The sequence below is a fragment of the Cyprinodon tularosa genome, unplaced genomic scaffold (genome assembly GCF_016077235.1).
Source record: "Cyprinodon tularosa strain WSP-4 unplaced genomic scaffold, ASM1607723v1 ctg66, whole genome shotgun sequence".
Classification (NCBI taxonomy): domain Eukaryota; kingdom Metazoa; phylum Chordata; class Actinopteri; order Cyprinodontiformes; family Cyprinodontidae; genus Cyprinodon; species Cyprinodon tularosa.
The window spans coordinates 2,720,121-2,734,515 of NW_024039407.1; the positions used below are offsets into that span (position 1 = coordinate 2,720,121).

The 14,395-nt window shown below is 39.3% G+C and overlaps 1 protein-coding gene across 1 annotated transcript; it reads left to right on the forward strand.

The window, feature by feature from the left end:
• The first annotated feature begins 1,422 nt into the window (after positions 1–1,422).
• Positions 1,423–14,185, forward strand: trim101 (tripartite motif containing 101). The gene is made up of 12 exons (XM_038309465.1): positions 1,423–1,578; positions 2,114–2,326; positions 5,317–5,489; positions 5,575–5,755; positions 5,925–6,020; positions 8,286–8,363; positions 8,637–8,792; positions 8,978–9,000; positions 9,136–9,260; positions 10,139–10,569; positions 13,154–13,281; positions 13,617–14,185. The coding sequence occupies exons 2-11, from the start codon at positions 2,144–2,146 to the stop codon at positions 13,238–13,240; spliced, it is 1,533 nt and encodes a 510-aa protein (XP_038165393.1). The 5' UTR covers positions 1,423–1,578; positions 2,114–2,143; the 3' UTR covers positions 13,241–13,281; positions 13,617–14,185.
• The last annotated feature ends 210 nt before the right edge of the window (positions 14,186–14,395 follow it).

Consider the following 14,395-nt stretch of genomic DNA (forward strand, 5'->3'; position numbering starts at 1 on the left):
GGATGTTTAGGGTTTTCGATGTGCTGTATATATACACGCAGTGCAACCTGTAGATGGGTGCAGATTTTCCTGTTTTTAACATGGACTTGTGTTTCTACCTGTCGGGCAAAGAGATATGTGTGTGTGGGGTTGGGAAAATACTTGAAGTGTCCAATGTTCTGTTGGAAAATAAACAGTTCTGATGCTTCACAGCTTAATCTCTCACTGTGTTGTTTTTTTTTTAATGATGGTGTGGTCAATATCAAGTCAAGTCAGTTTTATCAGTCTATATTAGAGGAGACAAAGATGAGCAAAGAGCAATCGCCTCTTTGCACACAGGGAACTACAGCGAAATATAATACAATTGAAGGAGCTGTTTTCTGGATAAAGCTCAAGCAGAGATGTTAACCTAAATAGAAGTTCTGCAGAATCACTTTGCCACCAGTGCAGAGTTTGCTTTGCAGGATGTTAGGAGAACAGCCCAATAGGACATAGCTATAGTGATGGGGAAAAACTTAAAAGTTTAATATTTTGTTGGAATTTAAAAGTTATTGAATACTTTTCTTTTACTAAGTGGTCAAAGGTTCACGAATATATTCAAATACGAATATAATTTAGCCAAAAATAAAGAACATCTTTAAAGTAGAGTCTAGTTTATGATATGTTTTTATATGTCTTACTGTACTGCTGCCTCTTGGCCAGGTCTCCCTCGAAAAAGAGATTTTATCTCAAGGGACTTCCTGGTAAAATAAAGGTTAAAAAAAAGTATTGGTGACTTTAAGTACTGCATTTTATCTTTATCACGGTTTAAAAATAGGACTGCCCTTTTGAAACTAATTGTGGGGGGAAATTAAAGCGACAATGATTTTGGTTTTATGGGTACATCATCAAAATCATGTTTATTATAGAATCAGGATAAACTAAGGTTATATCCATCCTTACTGTCAGGAAATAATAGTGGGATCAAAACAACTTAAAAGGCAACTTTTAATAATCCAGCACATATTTTGGTAATCTCTGCATTTTCCAGCTTGATGCAGCAGCTCCTGATCACAACCTCAGGTCAGCTCTTAAATAGAAGGTGGTGAAACATCTATTAAAACTGATCATCTCTAAGAAGGGGTCACCATCCGTCCAAGTCTGCTCCAAAAGCTGATCATCAGCATGAGATGCGCAGTCGGTGGAGAAAAAAAATCTGTTTATCATGTCTTTTCATTGATTTGAAGCACAATGTTTTTCTGTGTTCTCCCTGTGTGTAACCCTAACCCTTTTTGCAAGGGTCCAATAAGCTATTTCATTTGAAATCTGAAGATTTCTGTCATTTACGACATTTAGCAGGACGTCAGAGAGTAACAGAAGGACAGCATGGCAGGGTCTTAATCTGTCCACATACCAGCCGACTCCTCATATGGTGTGTGTGTGTTTGTGTCAGGATCATTTCAGCAGCGCTGGGCTGAAATCTGACGCCTCCAACCCACACCAGTCTAAACCCTGTCCCCCCACCATGCATCCTCTTCCTCCCACTGCTGTTGTGGACCCTGCACAGACCGTGAACAAGCAGCAAGTGTCGGAGGAGGTAGAAGGAAGAACCGTATCAAGGTAAGGATCCAGCTAGTTTCTGCTGTCAGGCTCTCGGTTGGTTTTACTGTGAGAATGGCCCTCGTTGAACTTTGGTCCATCTATTCCAAGCGGCAACACGACTAAGAATGACCCACTAACCTGAAGAAAAAAGATCTCCTTTAAGCTTCACCTTAAGGTGACGCTTGGCTATTTTCAGCTCTAACAGTGGACTGGAAAGTTCAACACTTTTAGCAAAGGTGCAAAATAAAACTCTAGACAGCCAAATAAGCTGCTGTTTGTCCCATTTTCATCTTTTTGTCCAGTTAAATTCTAAGCAGCTCTTCTTTTCCATTGTTGTTGCAAACAATGCTCAAAAAAAGTCATTCCCAATGGATCTTTCTGAATACATTCGTAATTCTCAGAGGGTTTTTGTGTAAAGAACACTTTAGCAAGAACATTTCTGCAAATCAACAATGACAAAAAGGGGAAAACTGAATTTGGTTGACTCTTTGTCTGGAGAACAATTTAGATGCGTTTGTTCATAAGCAATAGACTTTGCGTTCCCTGGTTTCAGCAGGAGGAGGTGAAGTCCAGTGCTGCAGCCATGTCTCTGTCAGCAGACTTGAGCTGCCTCAAGAGCAGCCAGGGAGCAGAGCGAGACGCAGCGCTGGCATCGCTGGAGAAACAGCTGATGTGTCCCATCTGCATGGAGATCTTCAACAAGCCCGTGGTCATCCTGCCATGCCAGCACAACCTGTGCAGAAAGTGTGCAAACGAGCTCTATCAGGTGTGCCTCATTATGTGCAAAACCCACATTTAATGTTATTCTCATTATCTGAAGGTAGTTTGGTAAAATAAATTGTGTGCATTGAACTTCAATATACAGAGCTGCATGGCACACATGCTGCAAACAAGGCGCACACACGTGCAGGTCTGTGTGTATGTGGATTATCAGGGTCTAAACTGGGACGTGATGATGTTTAACTGGTATGCACATGTTGGCCACTTTAAAATCAGCTGCCGTCACCCATATTGGCTGCTATTGTTCTCACCGCGAGGGTTTTTCTTCATGTGTGAATTGCTTGGAGTTATAGGGATCTAATATGGCCCCAGATTCACTGTTTGACCTGATAGTTAAAGCTGCTTCTCACTGTGAGGGGATTTCCGTGTTTGTTACAAAGCAATATTGTCTATCAAATAGTAAAAATGTAGCAGTTTACAGCTCATCAAAGAGCTCCTCATAGTTTCTGAAAGTTAAGCCTGTTGACAGTTCTCTATATTTTAGTTCACTTGACAGGAAAACGATACAAGATTTTTTTTTTTCATATTCATTAGTTTAGCATGCATTTCTTTTCAGTACCAAAAGTGCCTTCTCATGCAGTTACAGCTGTAAGGCTTTTGCAGTGCATCTATCAGCTTTACACAGAGTACTCCAATTTCAGGTTGGTGCCAATTCACAACACATGTCATCTCAAGGCTTTTTACAGAGATATTTCAATCAGATCATACAGTCAGATTGGTAAAAAATCTTAATAATAAAAAAAGATTGCATGAAGTCATTGACTTGCAAGACAAACTCCTGGATGAGCTTGTGGCAATAGTAGATATTCACTTACATTTCGTCATTAACGCTACAGCAATCCTTCACAGCATGCAGCGAAGGTGGAGAGAAAAAAACTCCCTTTTAACAGGATAACCAACCTGCAGAACCAGGCTCAGGGTGAGCGTCCATCTGAGGCCAACTGGGGTTTAAAGAGAGAAAATTAGACATGCAATAACAAACATAGAAGCACTCGTCCAGAAATACTTGTTCTTTTATTTATTTATTTTTTTTACAGTGTCCTGTCTGGCAATGTGGCAATAAGAACAATTGTCTTGATGCCAAAAAGAGCCCAACAGATTTTACTTTCACAAGTGGAGCAGTATGGCTATTGCCATAGTGTTGCGCTTGTTTAATGCATATAAATTGCTTTATTATAATTATGCAGGGAGTTTTACAGATTATATGGACACTGCGATGTAGGTAGAACAGAAGATGAAAAACAGCTGAAGAGAAAAAAGAAAGGAAAAAAAAAGAGAAAAGATGAAAGAAATAGGATATAGAATGATAAATAGGAGATCATGACAAAACATTTTCAGTCTGCTTCATCACCTGCAACGAGATGTAAAAAGAACAGCACAACCAAAAGACATGGTACGAGACATACAATAGAGTAACACCTTGAAACTATCGCTGTCCAGAAATACTTCTATGTTACTAGAAAATCTAACAAGCTCGGTCTGAAAAAAAACAAACAGTAGAAGATCAGCTCTGAGCAAGTTTTCAAGTCAAAGAGATGAAAGTGAGCACATACAGTTAGTCACAGTAAAAAGCGGACACCATAGCTGTGTCTAGGAGAGAAACAGGACTAAACACTTAAAAAATAAATAATTAAATAAACATAAGCCCAACTCTATCATCTCTTATGTTAGGTGTTGATAGCAGTGGTCCAGCTGATCACAGCCAAATAAACCAGGTGAAACTATTATGGAGAGAGAAATCAGAGACAACATAAAGTCATAAAGATAGGGGTTGAACTAAACTGCAATTTTATATCTTTATCTTAGAAGCCTGAAATGTGGCAAAAGGTTGAAAAGTTCAAGGGGGGCTTTTGCAAGGCACTGTTTGTCCTCCGGCATTCTAACCCCATAGCAGCATTAGTATAGATATAATCCAGAATAACCTAAGTCACAAGTCAAGTCAAGTCAAGGTTATATTCTCCATATATTACATAAAAACTCAAGATTAGTCATATTGGATGGAGAGGATTTATGAATGTCACTGTTTAGTGCTGTATGTTTAGAATGGAAGGCCTCAGCTCATCTTTAGCTTTAGGTCTTCTCACCCTTACTAAGTACCATTTGCCGTTTTAAGGCTAGTTCTTTTTGTGGAAAAAAAAAATTAAAAAGCCAGATGCCCCTTTCCCTTAGCCTCACAATTGTGTCATATTTTGAATTGGTGTATGATAAAATACCTATACTCATACATATAAAATGTATATAACTTTTTGTTTATAAAAAGACATGGAGTAAAAACAGTCTAAAAATGTATGATATAAGGTTGTTTTTTTCATATTATCCTCTTACACCCTAAGGGGGTATAAATAAATTTCTGCCTGACAAAAACACACAAAAGTAAATAACCTATAGCCTCAAAGCTATTAGATTTAAGAAGAAACTTTTGGTACGTCTGTAAAGGTAAGATGTCATAGAATGGTTTTCTGGTGTCAGCACCATTGTAGCTTTGACCCTGCCTGAAATATTAGGGACAAAATACAAAATATTTTGCATTTTTTGAACCTCGCCAAAATTTTCTTTGAAATAAACATTGCAACACACTACCAAAATATTATTTATAGCACAAAAAAGTAGTACATACTTTTAAATCTAAATGTTGTGTAAAATATACCAAATTTGGACTCAATCAGATGAATCATATTTATTTTAGAATGGTATTAGTGAGAAATTTCTTAGGCGGAGGGGCCAGTTTGGCACATTTATCCATAAATGTCACCAAACTGTGCCAAATATGTTTTTTAGATCAATACTGGGGGTTTGGTAAAATTACGAGGTCATGTTGCAGCTGGACCCGCCGGTGGGTCCGTAGGGTTCAAGGGGTTATGGAATGATTATGACTGAATGGAAACAGGTGACTTGATTAACGGATTAACTTTATAAACCCATCTACTAAACCGTAACCCTACAGAGCATTTCCCTATTATTCTTTCCCATGTGAAGCCCTCTCTGTTCCACGCTCGAACCACTATGCTCGTGAACAGCGGGCGTTTCCGATGTCCAACCTGCAGACACGACGTGGTGCTGGATCGCCACGGCGTCTACGGCCTCCAGAGAAACCTGCTAGTAGAGAACATCATTGATATCTACAAAGAGGAGCTCAACCAAATACCGAGGTGGAGAGACTGAACCATGATAACCAAGATCCAAGGTCAGAAGGACTGAATCAACACTTAAACAGAATTGTTTCTTCCTCTCTAGCCCTCTTCCTCCTCCTCCTCCTCTTCCTCCTACTGAAGCAACCTGCTCTGACCACGAGGGTGAAAAGTTAAACATCTACTGTCTTACCTGCCAGTTTCCAACATGTTCTCTCTGCAAAGTATTTGGGGCCCATCAGTCCTGTCAGGTGGCTCCTCTGGCAGATGTCCACCAGCAAAAGAAGGTGAACTGATGCACTGTGTAGTATGTGTGTGATTGATGATAAATAGCCTATTTACTCCCATTTTACATGGGGTAATTCCTATTTCTTGATGGCTATAATAATAAAGAAGAAGTGTGTGTCCTAAAATCAAGGTTCAAATGGCTAAAAAACAATTTCTGCTGTATTTTAGGATGAGCTGAGTGAAGGAATCACCTCCCTGGTGGAATTCAGGGGCAAAGTCCAGGCTCTCATCACTGAAATAGAAGAGACTTGTAGAGTTGTTGAGGTATGTCAGTTTCAAACCTCACCTTACATCTCCCCGGTTTTCTATAACCTGGCGCTGGAGGCAGCTTGTTCATTCATAGGAAAATCCAGTTTCTGCAAATCTCTCTGTTGGATTAATTGGAGCTCTTTTCTCTCCGCTTCAGACCTTTAACACACTGGGCTCTCTGAGTTCCTCCCCGGGTCAGAGATGCAACATCATGTCAAATATGGAAGTTAGGCCCCCCTAAAGGCGGTTGCGCCTCGGAACTTCCTTTCCGGTTCTTTTCCTGGGAGCAAGTTATTTACTACTCTTAACTCAAACTGGGTAGAACCATCTAAAAAAGGACCATAAAACAGGAGTAAAAGGTAACAGAGTTTATTCCATGTCAGGTCGTTACAGGACAGAGAATTTGCTTGGAGTTGGCACGACTGTGGGTTAAATAACGTCAGCGAGTGAAAGATTGAGGCCCGAACAAGGTCATCTCCTCCTTCTTATACCCCATGAGCCTATGTGTTGCATCAGGTGGATGCTTAGCCGTCCGTATCAGAAACTGACACGCCATCCATGCCCTGACCTTCATGCATCTTGCCAGATAGCTCTCCTTTATCAGTCCGGCTCCAAGATGTGCCCATATCCTGTGTATTTTTAAAGACACAAAGGCTGTCCTGATTAGATTTCTACTCTGTCTAATCTGGCTAACAGACTAAAAATGCACATGATTTATGAAGAATAAACTTAGCAATCATTACGCCATCTTCAAGCCTCTACTTCTTCATCCTCCCTTGGATAAAACACACTGAGCCCTACCCAACAGATTCTTTGATGTGTTTCTAAAAGGTCAGATTTTTATTCTTAACTTGGTGAGTTTTTCAATATGAGATAAGGAAATGATCTCATATTAAGTAAAACCAAAATGTAAACGTATTGTATTGATAAATCACATCAATAGAAAAAGCATTTTTAATAGTTGAAAACAGGCAACTGTACCTGTCTTATCTTATTAGCTTGATAAAACCCCATAAAGCTGCTTCTTGAAGCTGTCCTCCAGTTGTGAGACCAGTTTGAGGAAAATTAGTCCCACTTATTACATCCAGCTGTTTCTAACATGTTCTACCCATTTCAAGTCATTCCTTTTTTTTTATGAGATCAAACCTGTGCTTTGATTCCTCAACAGACTTAATATTTCCTAACTCTTATCTCAGTCTTTGGTTAATTAAGATCTACACTGGGTCTGCTTCCACTTCAACTAATCTACACACGGTCTCCTGTTTTCCTCGACCACTATCTGTATAGTTCATTTTGTGCTGGTTAGCTGACCAGATTTTACTGCAGCAAAACATGAAACCTTCTCCTCTCAGCTGCTTTCCTTCTTATGCTTCTTTTTTTCTTGGAACTCTAAAGTAAAACTTAATCTTAAACCGGTCTTTGTCGATCTTCTTGTAAAAGTGCTGGCTGTCATGTTTTTCTCAGAGAACAACAGGTTCCTTTTTGCAAACCTTCCTCCAAAGTTAAGCTTTAGCCTCTTTCTGATTAGTGTGAGGGATTGCCTTCTAGTCAATGAGTCGATGCAATCAACTGGTTTTCCTTAGATAGATAACTATGAATCAATTTCACTGTATGATCTGGTTGAATTGTAAAGTGCCTTGAGATGACATGTGTTGCGAATTGGCACTATATAAATAAACTGAATTGAATTGATTTTTCACAGATATGGACATTTAATCAGCGACATCAGTAGCCTGCAGAAGGCTCCATGTTTTTAGGAGACTTCTTTTAGCATCCTGCAGTCTGCTTTCAAGGTGAACCTCCTTGGATGCCCCCACTTGAACACATAGGCAATTATTTCAAATGGCCTCCAATTTTAGACTATAAAATTACTTTATAACCTATTTAGAGCTTTTATTAAACCCATAAGCTGCTATATTTTTCCTCCTGAGGACCTCAGACAGCTCTTTATATCTCATTCTCAATTCATTACCTAGGAACAAATGTTTAATCAGTCTGAAGCTTTAATATGCAGAGTAACAATATTCTAAACATGGAAAGATAATAGCTGCTGGAGATCAAAACGCTGGATAATTATAACCAAAACTCATGCTGAGTCTCAGCGGTAATTCGTGACAAAGATATACCTTTATGCAGAGTTGACTGTCGTCCGGAGGGTTCATGTTTTATTAGTTATGGGTTTCATAGAAAAACAGACTTTCACAGTTTCTGGATTATATGAAAGGATCTTTTTTTTTTTTTTCCAGATTTGTGTTTTGATATTCCCCTAATCCTCTGCAGGAGAACTACAAGACGCAGAAACAGAATGTGTGTGACAAGTTTAGCAGCATGTTTTCCATCCTGGAGGAAAGACGCAAGGTCAGAGTTTGTCTATTTATCTGATAAGCTTGATTTTGACGTAACACAGCAGCTGTTCCATTTCTGCTTAAGCTCCGCCTATAATTTCACGTGTCTGTGTCAGACAGGGACTCATTATTTGACCTTTGACCTCTGTGTAAAAGTGTTTGAGAACCTATTAAACTTTATCTAAGAAAAAACACAAAACTTAAGTGTGAAACTGCGCTAAAACCAAATGAAATAAATGTTAATTCTTCTTTGGTTCTTCTTATTTCTTTTCTCACTTTCCTAAAGGTTATGACACAACAAATTAGCTCTGAAGAAGATGAGAAAATAGACCACAACCAGATGTTGATGCGTTGCTATGGTGACAGGATGGAGGCCAACAGGAAGCTGTTAGCAATTGCAGAGAGCAGCATGGAGGAGGTGGATATATCTAAGTTTGTCCAGGTGAGTCACACCTTCATAAGCAGAACCAGATCCTCCACGCCAATATTTACATCAGAGTTCTTTGTCTGTTTAGCTTTCCTTTATAGTCAGTTGAATATGTTTCTGAGAACTTATCATGTTAAGCCACAATAAATGATTATAATTAACATTTTCTCTCGTTGTCATTTTTGTCACCCCATCCTTAGAATTCCAAAGAGCTGATCTCAAAGTAAGTATTTACAGATAAAATAAGCAGCTTAGCCGCAAGTCCAACCCCCCCAACATTATACAGTATTCCATTCCCTGTTGATACAATATTGCTTTCTTTACTTATATCCTCTTCCCTGCTTCCCTTCCTCTGCAGAGTGATTGCAGCCACCAGCTCGTGTCCAACAGAGACACTAAAACAAGGTTATGAAAATCTGAGGTGCTACAGGTTTAATTTTAGTGAACAAGAAGGAGCGCTGAGGAGCATAGACTTTGATAAAGGTAAGAAAAACAAAAGAAACTTGAACTGGTGTTAATTTTGACAGAAATCTTTAGATTTAGTGGGATAAGAAACAGACTATTCTTTGGGGGTAGTACTTAGATGTGTTCATACAGTATATACACCTCGTGGCTAAAAAAAAAGTTGCCATCTGGATTCAACTAAGCAAATAGGTACGAGCCTCCTATTGGATAATTACTGCATGGGCGATCATCTTTCAACTGGCAACAAGTTATTTAACCCCAAGTGGTGCAATGACTTGCACTCACGATTACTTCAAGCTAGACAACTGCAAATATAGCCAATAGGTTGACTGAAGACATTAACAAATGGGGGCTGACCAGCAAACACCCTGTAGTTGTTACAGACAACACTGTAAATATGGTTTGTGCAGTGGAGATAATGCAGCTCATGCATGTCTGCTCTGTCACATCTGCTTGCTCGAGTGAGGCTTCACTTTTTCACTTTTCACAAACAAGTTTGCACTTATGAGACAGTTTTGTTCACATCTCAACTTTAAACTGTCTGATTTACAAGTTTGTGTTTAATGTGACAGGAAAAAATAAAATACATGAGAATTTAAAACACAGTTGAACCACTTTCATTATTGTAAAAACAGATTGAACCAAAATAATCGATTTAGAACTGTATGAATCAAAATCGAATCGATTCATGACTTTGGCGAAAATACCCAGCCCTAATAAGTACATAGATAAAATTTATTATCCTGACTACAAATATATCACAACACCAAATGGTATGATAAATTCGCCCCCCTAATCTTGAGGCTTTGGTACCATTTCATATGTTTTTCACTATTTAATAAAGTTTTCTTTAGGCAAAGAAAATCTGATTATAGTTTGCTTTTTTCCCCCAATAGTTGTAGAGGACATTTCTGAACAGCCGGAAGTCAATCCAGAGCCAGAGGAACCCAAAGGACACACAGCCCAAAACATAGAACCAGTACAAAATCCAGAAACTTCAATCCAGGACCTGGAAGCAGTGGAAAAAACAGTCGAGGATTCAGTTCTAGAAAGCATTTCCCCAACAGTGGAATCATTACAACCATGTGAACTGGAAACTGACTATGTGCCTTTAGCTAGTGGAGCAGCGGTAACTAGTTCTTTAGATGCTGCTGAAGAAAATTCAGAGCAGGACACTTATGAGCCAGATCCAGGTGATGTGGGATCAGGTCAGGTTAATGTAGAGAAGGAAGTAGAGAGGGTGGAGAATCAAAACATGACTGAGGCGCCACATCCTGTGAAAGAGGAAAGCATTAGGAAGGACCAGGAAGGGAAGAGCACACAGCAGGTAGGTTATCTCTGCTTTCTTAGCTGTTTTCTGAGCCAAAACCTTTTCATTTTATAAAATGGGATCGGGAGGAAGGTAAGGCTTTACCGCTGCCTCTAGTCTTTGATCCTTACAGCTCTGTCTGTCTGTCTGTCTGTTTGTTTTACCAACTCCATGATCCTTTCTCCTTCTTATCTATAGTTTACTATTGGGAGACATGTAGAATCTGACCCACCTCTGGCTTTTGATCAGCATTGTCAAAATATTTTTGTTTGCTAATGATCTTTTTCTCTATGAAATGTTAGACTGTAATATTTATTGGGGTAACAAATAAATGTTGCAGTTCTAGTTGAAAACACTCTTGAAGTATGGACTTATTTCAGGTCAGATCTGACCAGCTGAAGCATTTCAGATTTTGAGCTAGAGATGATGAAATAACCTCACAGTTTGTTGAAAAATAGTGAAAAAACTGTTCCTAAAGTGCTAAGTTAGATGTTTGAAATGACATAACAAGCTCGTCTAGCTGCTGTGAGTAGGAATATTTTGCTACAAGGCTGCAAACAACACTCAGGAACTCCAACTCCTCCTTCACAGAACATCTAAATAAATATGACATGTTTTCAGGATGCGATTGATGGATAATGTTGCTGGGAAAAAAGTAATGTGCTACCGTTGCCCCTGGATTGGGCCACCCTGGGCTGTGAGCCATATAAACCATATTTTTAGAAAGAATCTTAGTTTCCTTCTTGTTTAAATGAGTGATGCTTAAAGGTCCTCAGTATACCACTTAAAGCGGCCCAGTTACCACCATGAGAAACACAGCGTTGGACAGCTGTCGACTTGCAGCAGGTCAAAGGTAACTGAAGGTATTTAGTCCCCTGTATAGTCCAGGGGCCCACACCCTGCAGCTCCAGAGCAACTTGTGGCTCCTTGTCGCTTTCACTGTGGCTTTTATGAAAAGGAATAAGAAAGACTATTACTTATAAAATCCTTTTTTTCTGTGCTTATTGACTTTTTAATTTTGTAGCAGTAGGGAAAATTTCTCTTGGAATCACAATGTTTCTTGTCCCCTAATTCTTGTCCCTTAAAAAAAGGTCAAATTTCAGGAAAAAGGACAAAGGGGACAGGGCTCATGGCCGGTTCTAAACAGGGGCCAGAAGAGGCCAGTGCCCCTGTAAAACTGTCCTTTGCCCCAGTTATGGCTAACCTGACTCCGCCAGATGGATTTGCTCCGCATATCCATCTGGAAAACTTCCGTTGAAGTAATTTTGGGAAGGGGCGAAAAAACTGGTTAGCTGAATGGCCTATGTTGGTGATAGACGGGCCAAATAAACCAATCAGATTAACCTAGCATATGTACTAACAGAGCGACAACAAAAAACACAACCACAAGCCAGGCACAAGCCAATTGATAGATCAAACTCTGAGAAAAGCCTCCAGAGCAGTGTTTTGCTCTTCTTTCAGTGAAGAAATACTCTGTAATTCCGATAAAACTTGCTCGATAGCCACGCTAACGCTAGTTTCATCGGCTGAAGCCGCCATGTTCTTTAGACTGAACTGTCGCGCTTCTCGTTGCGTCACACCTCAACCCGCCTCAAAGCCAATGCTGATTGGACGTTCGTTTGGTGAATTGCTCCAAATTTTCTTTAACGGAGAGTCTGGAGACTGATCTGCGAGTGAAACCTTGAAAGCTTGCGAGATCAGGATGGTCTCACGAGGCTAAGTTATGGCCCCCTTGCTGAGGACATAACACTAACTCAGCTTCTTACATTGATATGCACTGGCACAGTTACGTTTTTGTTTTTCTTCAAGTAATTTAAAAGTTAAGGTGTTGCACTTTTAAATGCAGCCATATTGAGATAGGATCGCAGTTTTCATCTGCTACATCAGGGATAACTTGCAGCTCTAGAGTGGCTCACTTAATGTAATAAACAGTAAACTATTGCCCTATTTATTTATTTTTTGTTTGTTTGTTGCATTTCTTTGTTCTGTATCTCAATGAAATAAGGACTGGCCCCCACCCTGAACTCTCTGCTCATTCTGATCTAGGACCGCCACTGACTGAGCTTAACGCTGTTAGCAAAGAGTTGCCCCTGAAGTTTCCACTCAATGGGAAACCCTGCCAAAGGATAGCATTTCAGAACAGCTAATATACCCCCACAGCCGTCAGGAAATTCCCTCTCAGCACATCTAGGTCAGATCTTAAACCTGAATCTGGAGGTAACGTCTCAAACATCTAAAAAACAGAAATTCAAAAGGCTTGAAGACTAAACTCAATGTGTTTTCTCTATAGGGAATGGACTTTAAGTAATGTCGTAGTCCCCTTAAAATCATTTTTATATTCTAAACTCTTTTTTTTAAGGTGTCAAAGCTCCTGTCCCCAGGTGTTTGCACATATCCCTACTCCAGCAGAGCCTGAATTAAATGATAAATTACCTCATCTGTAGAGTAGATTATTGCTACTTCTCCAAAGTTGCAGGACAGTTTCCCTCAAACCCTGGAGTGTAACGGTCATGCTTCAGTTTAAAATGTAAACTTCTGAATGTTTTTTGTTCCCTTCGCTTCCCAATGATGCCCTTTCCATCTTTGCACATCTTTCCTCCAGGTTGTCACAATCATCTTCTACCTGTTGACCTTTTTGGTCATCCTGCAGAGGGTTTGGTCTTACATCGGCTGCATCATCCACTTATGAAACCAGAGGAGAGAGATCCATGGATCAGCACCACCATGCTGGTCAGATATGAATCAACACATATCATATAGCTGTTCAGCCAAAGTTGTTTTTTGTTGCCTTTGACTGACACCTTGTGGTTATATTTTGTAACTACAGCTTTGGGTACCTTTTATTTTTAAAGAACCAAAGCTGTTGATACAGATTCCTGAGGTTTGAAATATTAAAATCCTAAGTCAGACTAAGTCTATTATTTAAAATATTATTAATTAATGTTAATGTCTTAATTGCTTGTATCAGTTCTGGCTCAGCAGCATTTAAATGTATTATTACAAAGGGATGAGATGTTCTGTGTGTATGTAATGAATTAACTTTAGTTATCTGCATTCTCCTTCAGAGGACAAAGGACAACAGTACCCACTTTTCTTGGGTTGGTCATCAGCCTGCCTCTCAGCCTTGAGCTAAGTTCCTTTAGCATCCAGCTTCTGCATCATTTGGCTGACCTAGAGGACAACAACAAGTAGCAGGAGGAAAACAAGGAGTCTGCTTTTCTTTACTAATATTTAATAATATGTTGGTTGTTCAACTGCACTGAGGATGATTTTAAATGATTATTCCGGTTTTTTACTGTCAATTTTATACAAAAATAAAATGCTACAGAAGCCAAAACCTCAAATATCACAGGAAACTTGACTGAACAGATGATGAGAGCGGATTTCATTGGCTGCAAACTGCTGATTGATCCCGTTTTGGTACAAACTGAAGCTTTTACCTCCTTTGGTTAAGTTATGATTGAAGATATTTTGGGCTATTTTACAAGTTTGCCAAGAAGCTCAGATGAGACACTGGATTTGCTTCTTACTGTTATAAACTGGACTCTGGATGGAGACTTGATCATGTAAAGCATGATTTTTGTAGATTTCAGGTTTGTAATCAAAGTACGAATAAAAATCCAATTAAAACATGCGTTTTTTAATGTTACTTTTCCACAGAAAAACACAAAGTTTCAGAAATATGCCTGAGTTTCCAGTTGGAGGATGTTACTTCTGGTTTGGATGGTCGGCTTTCAAAATAAAAGCATTACAATGTAAAAACAACAGGCATTACAATTAAACTAGTAAAATGACTGGTGGTTTAAAATCGTAGGCAGAGTCAGGCATGCTGTATTTCTCTCTG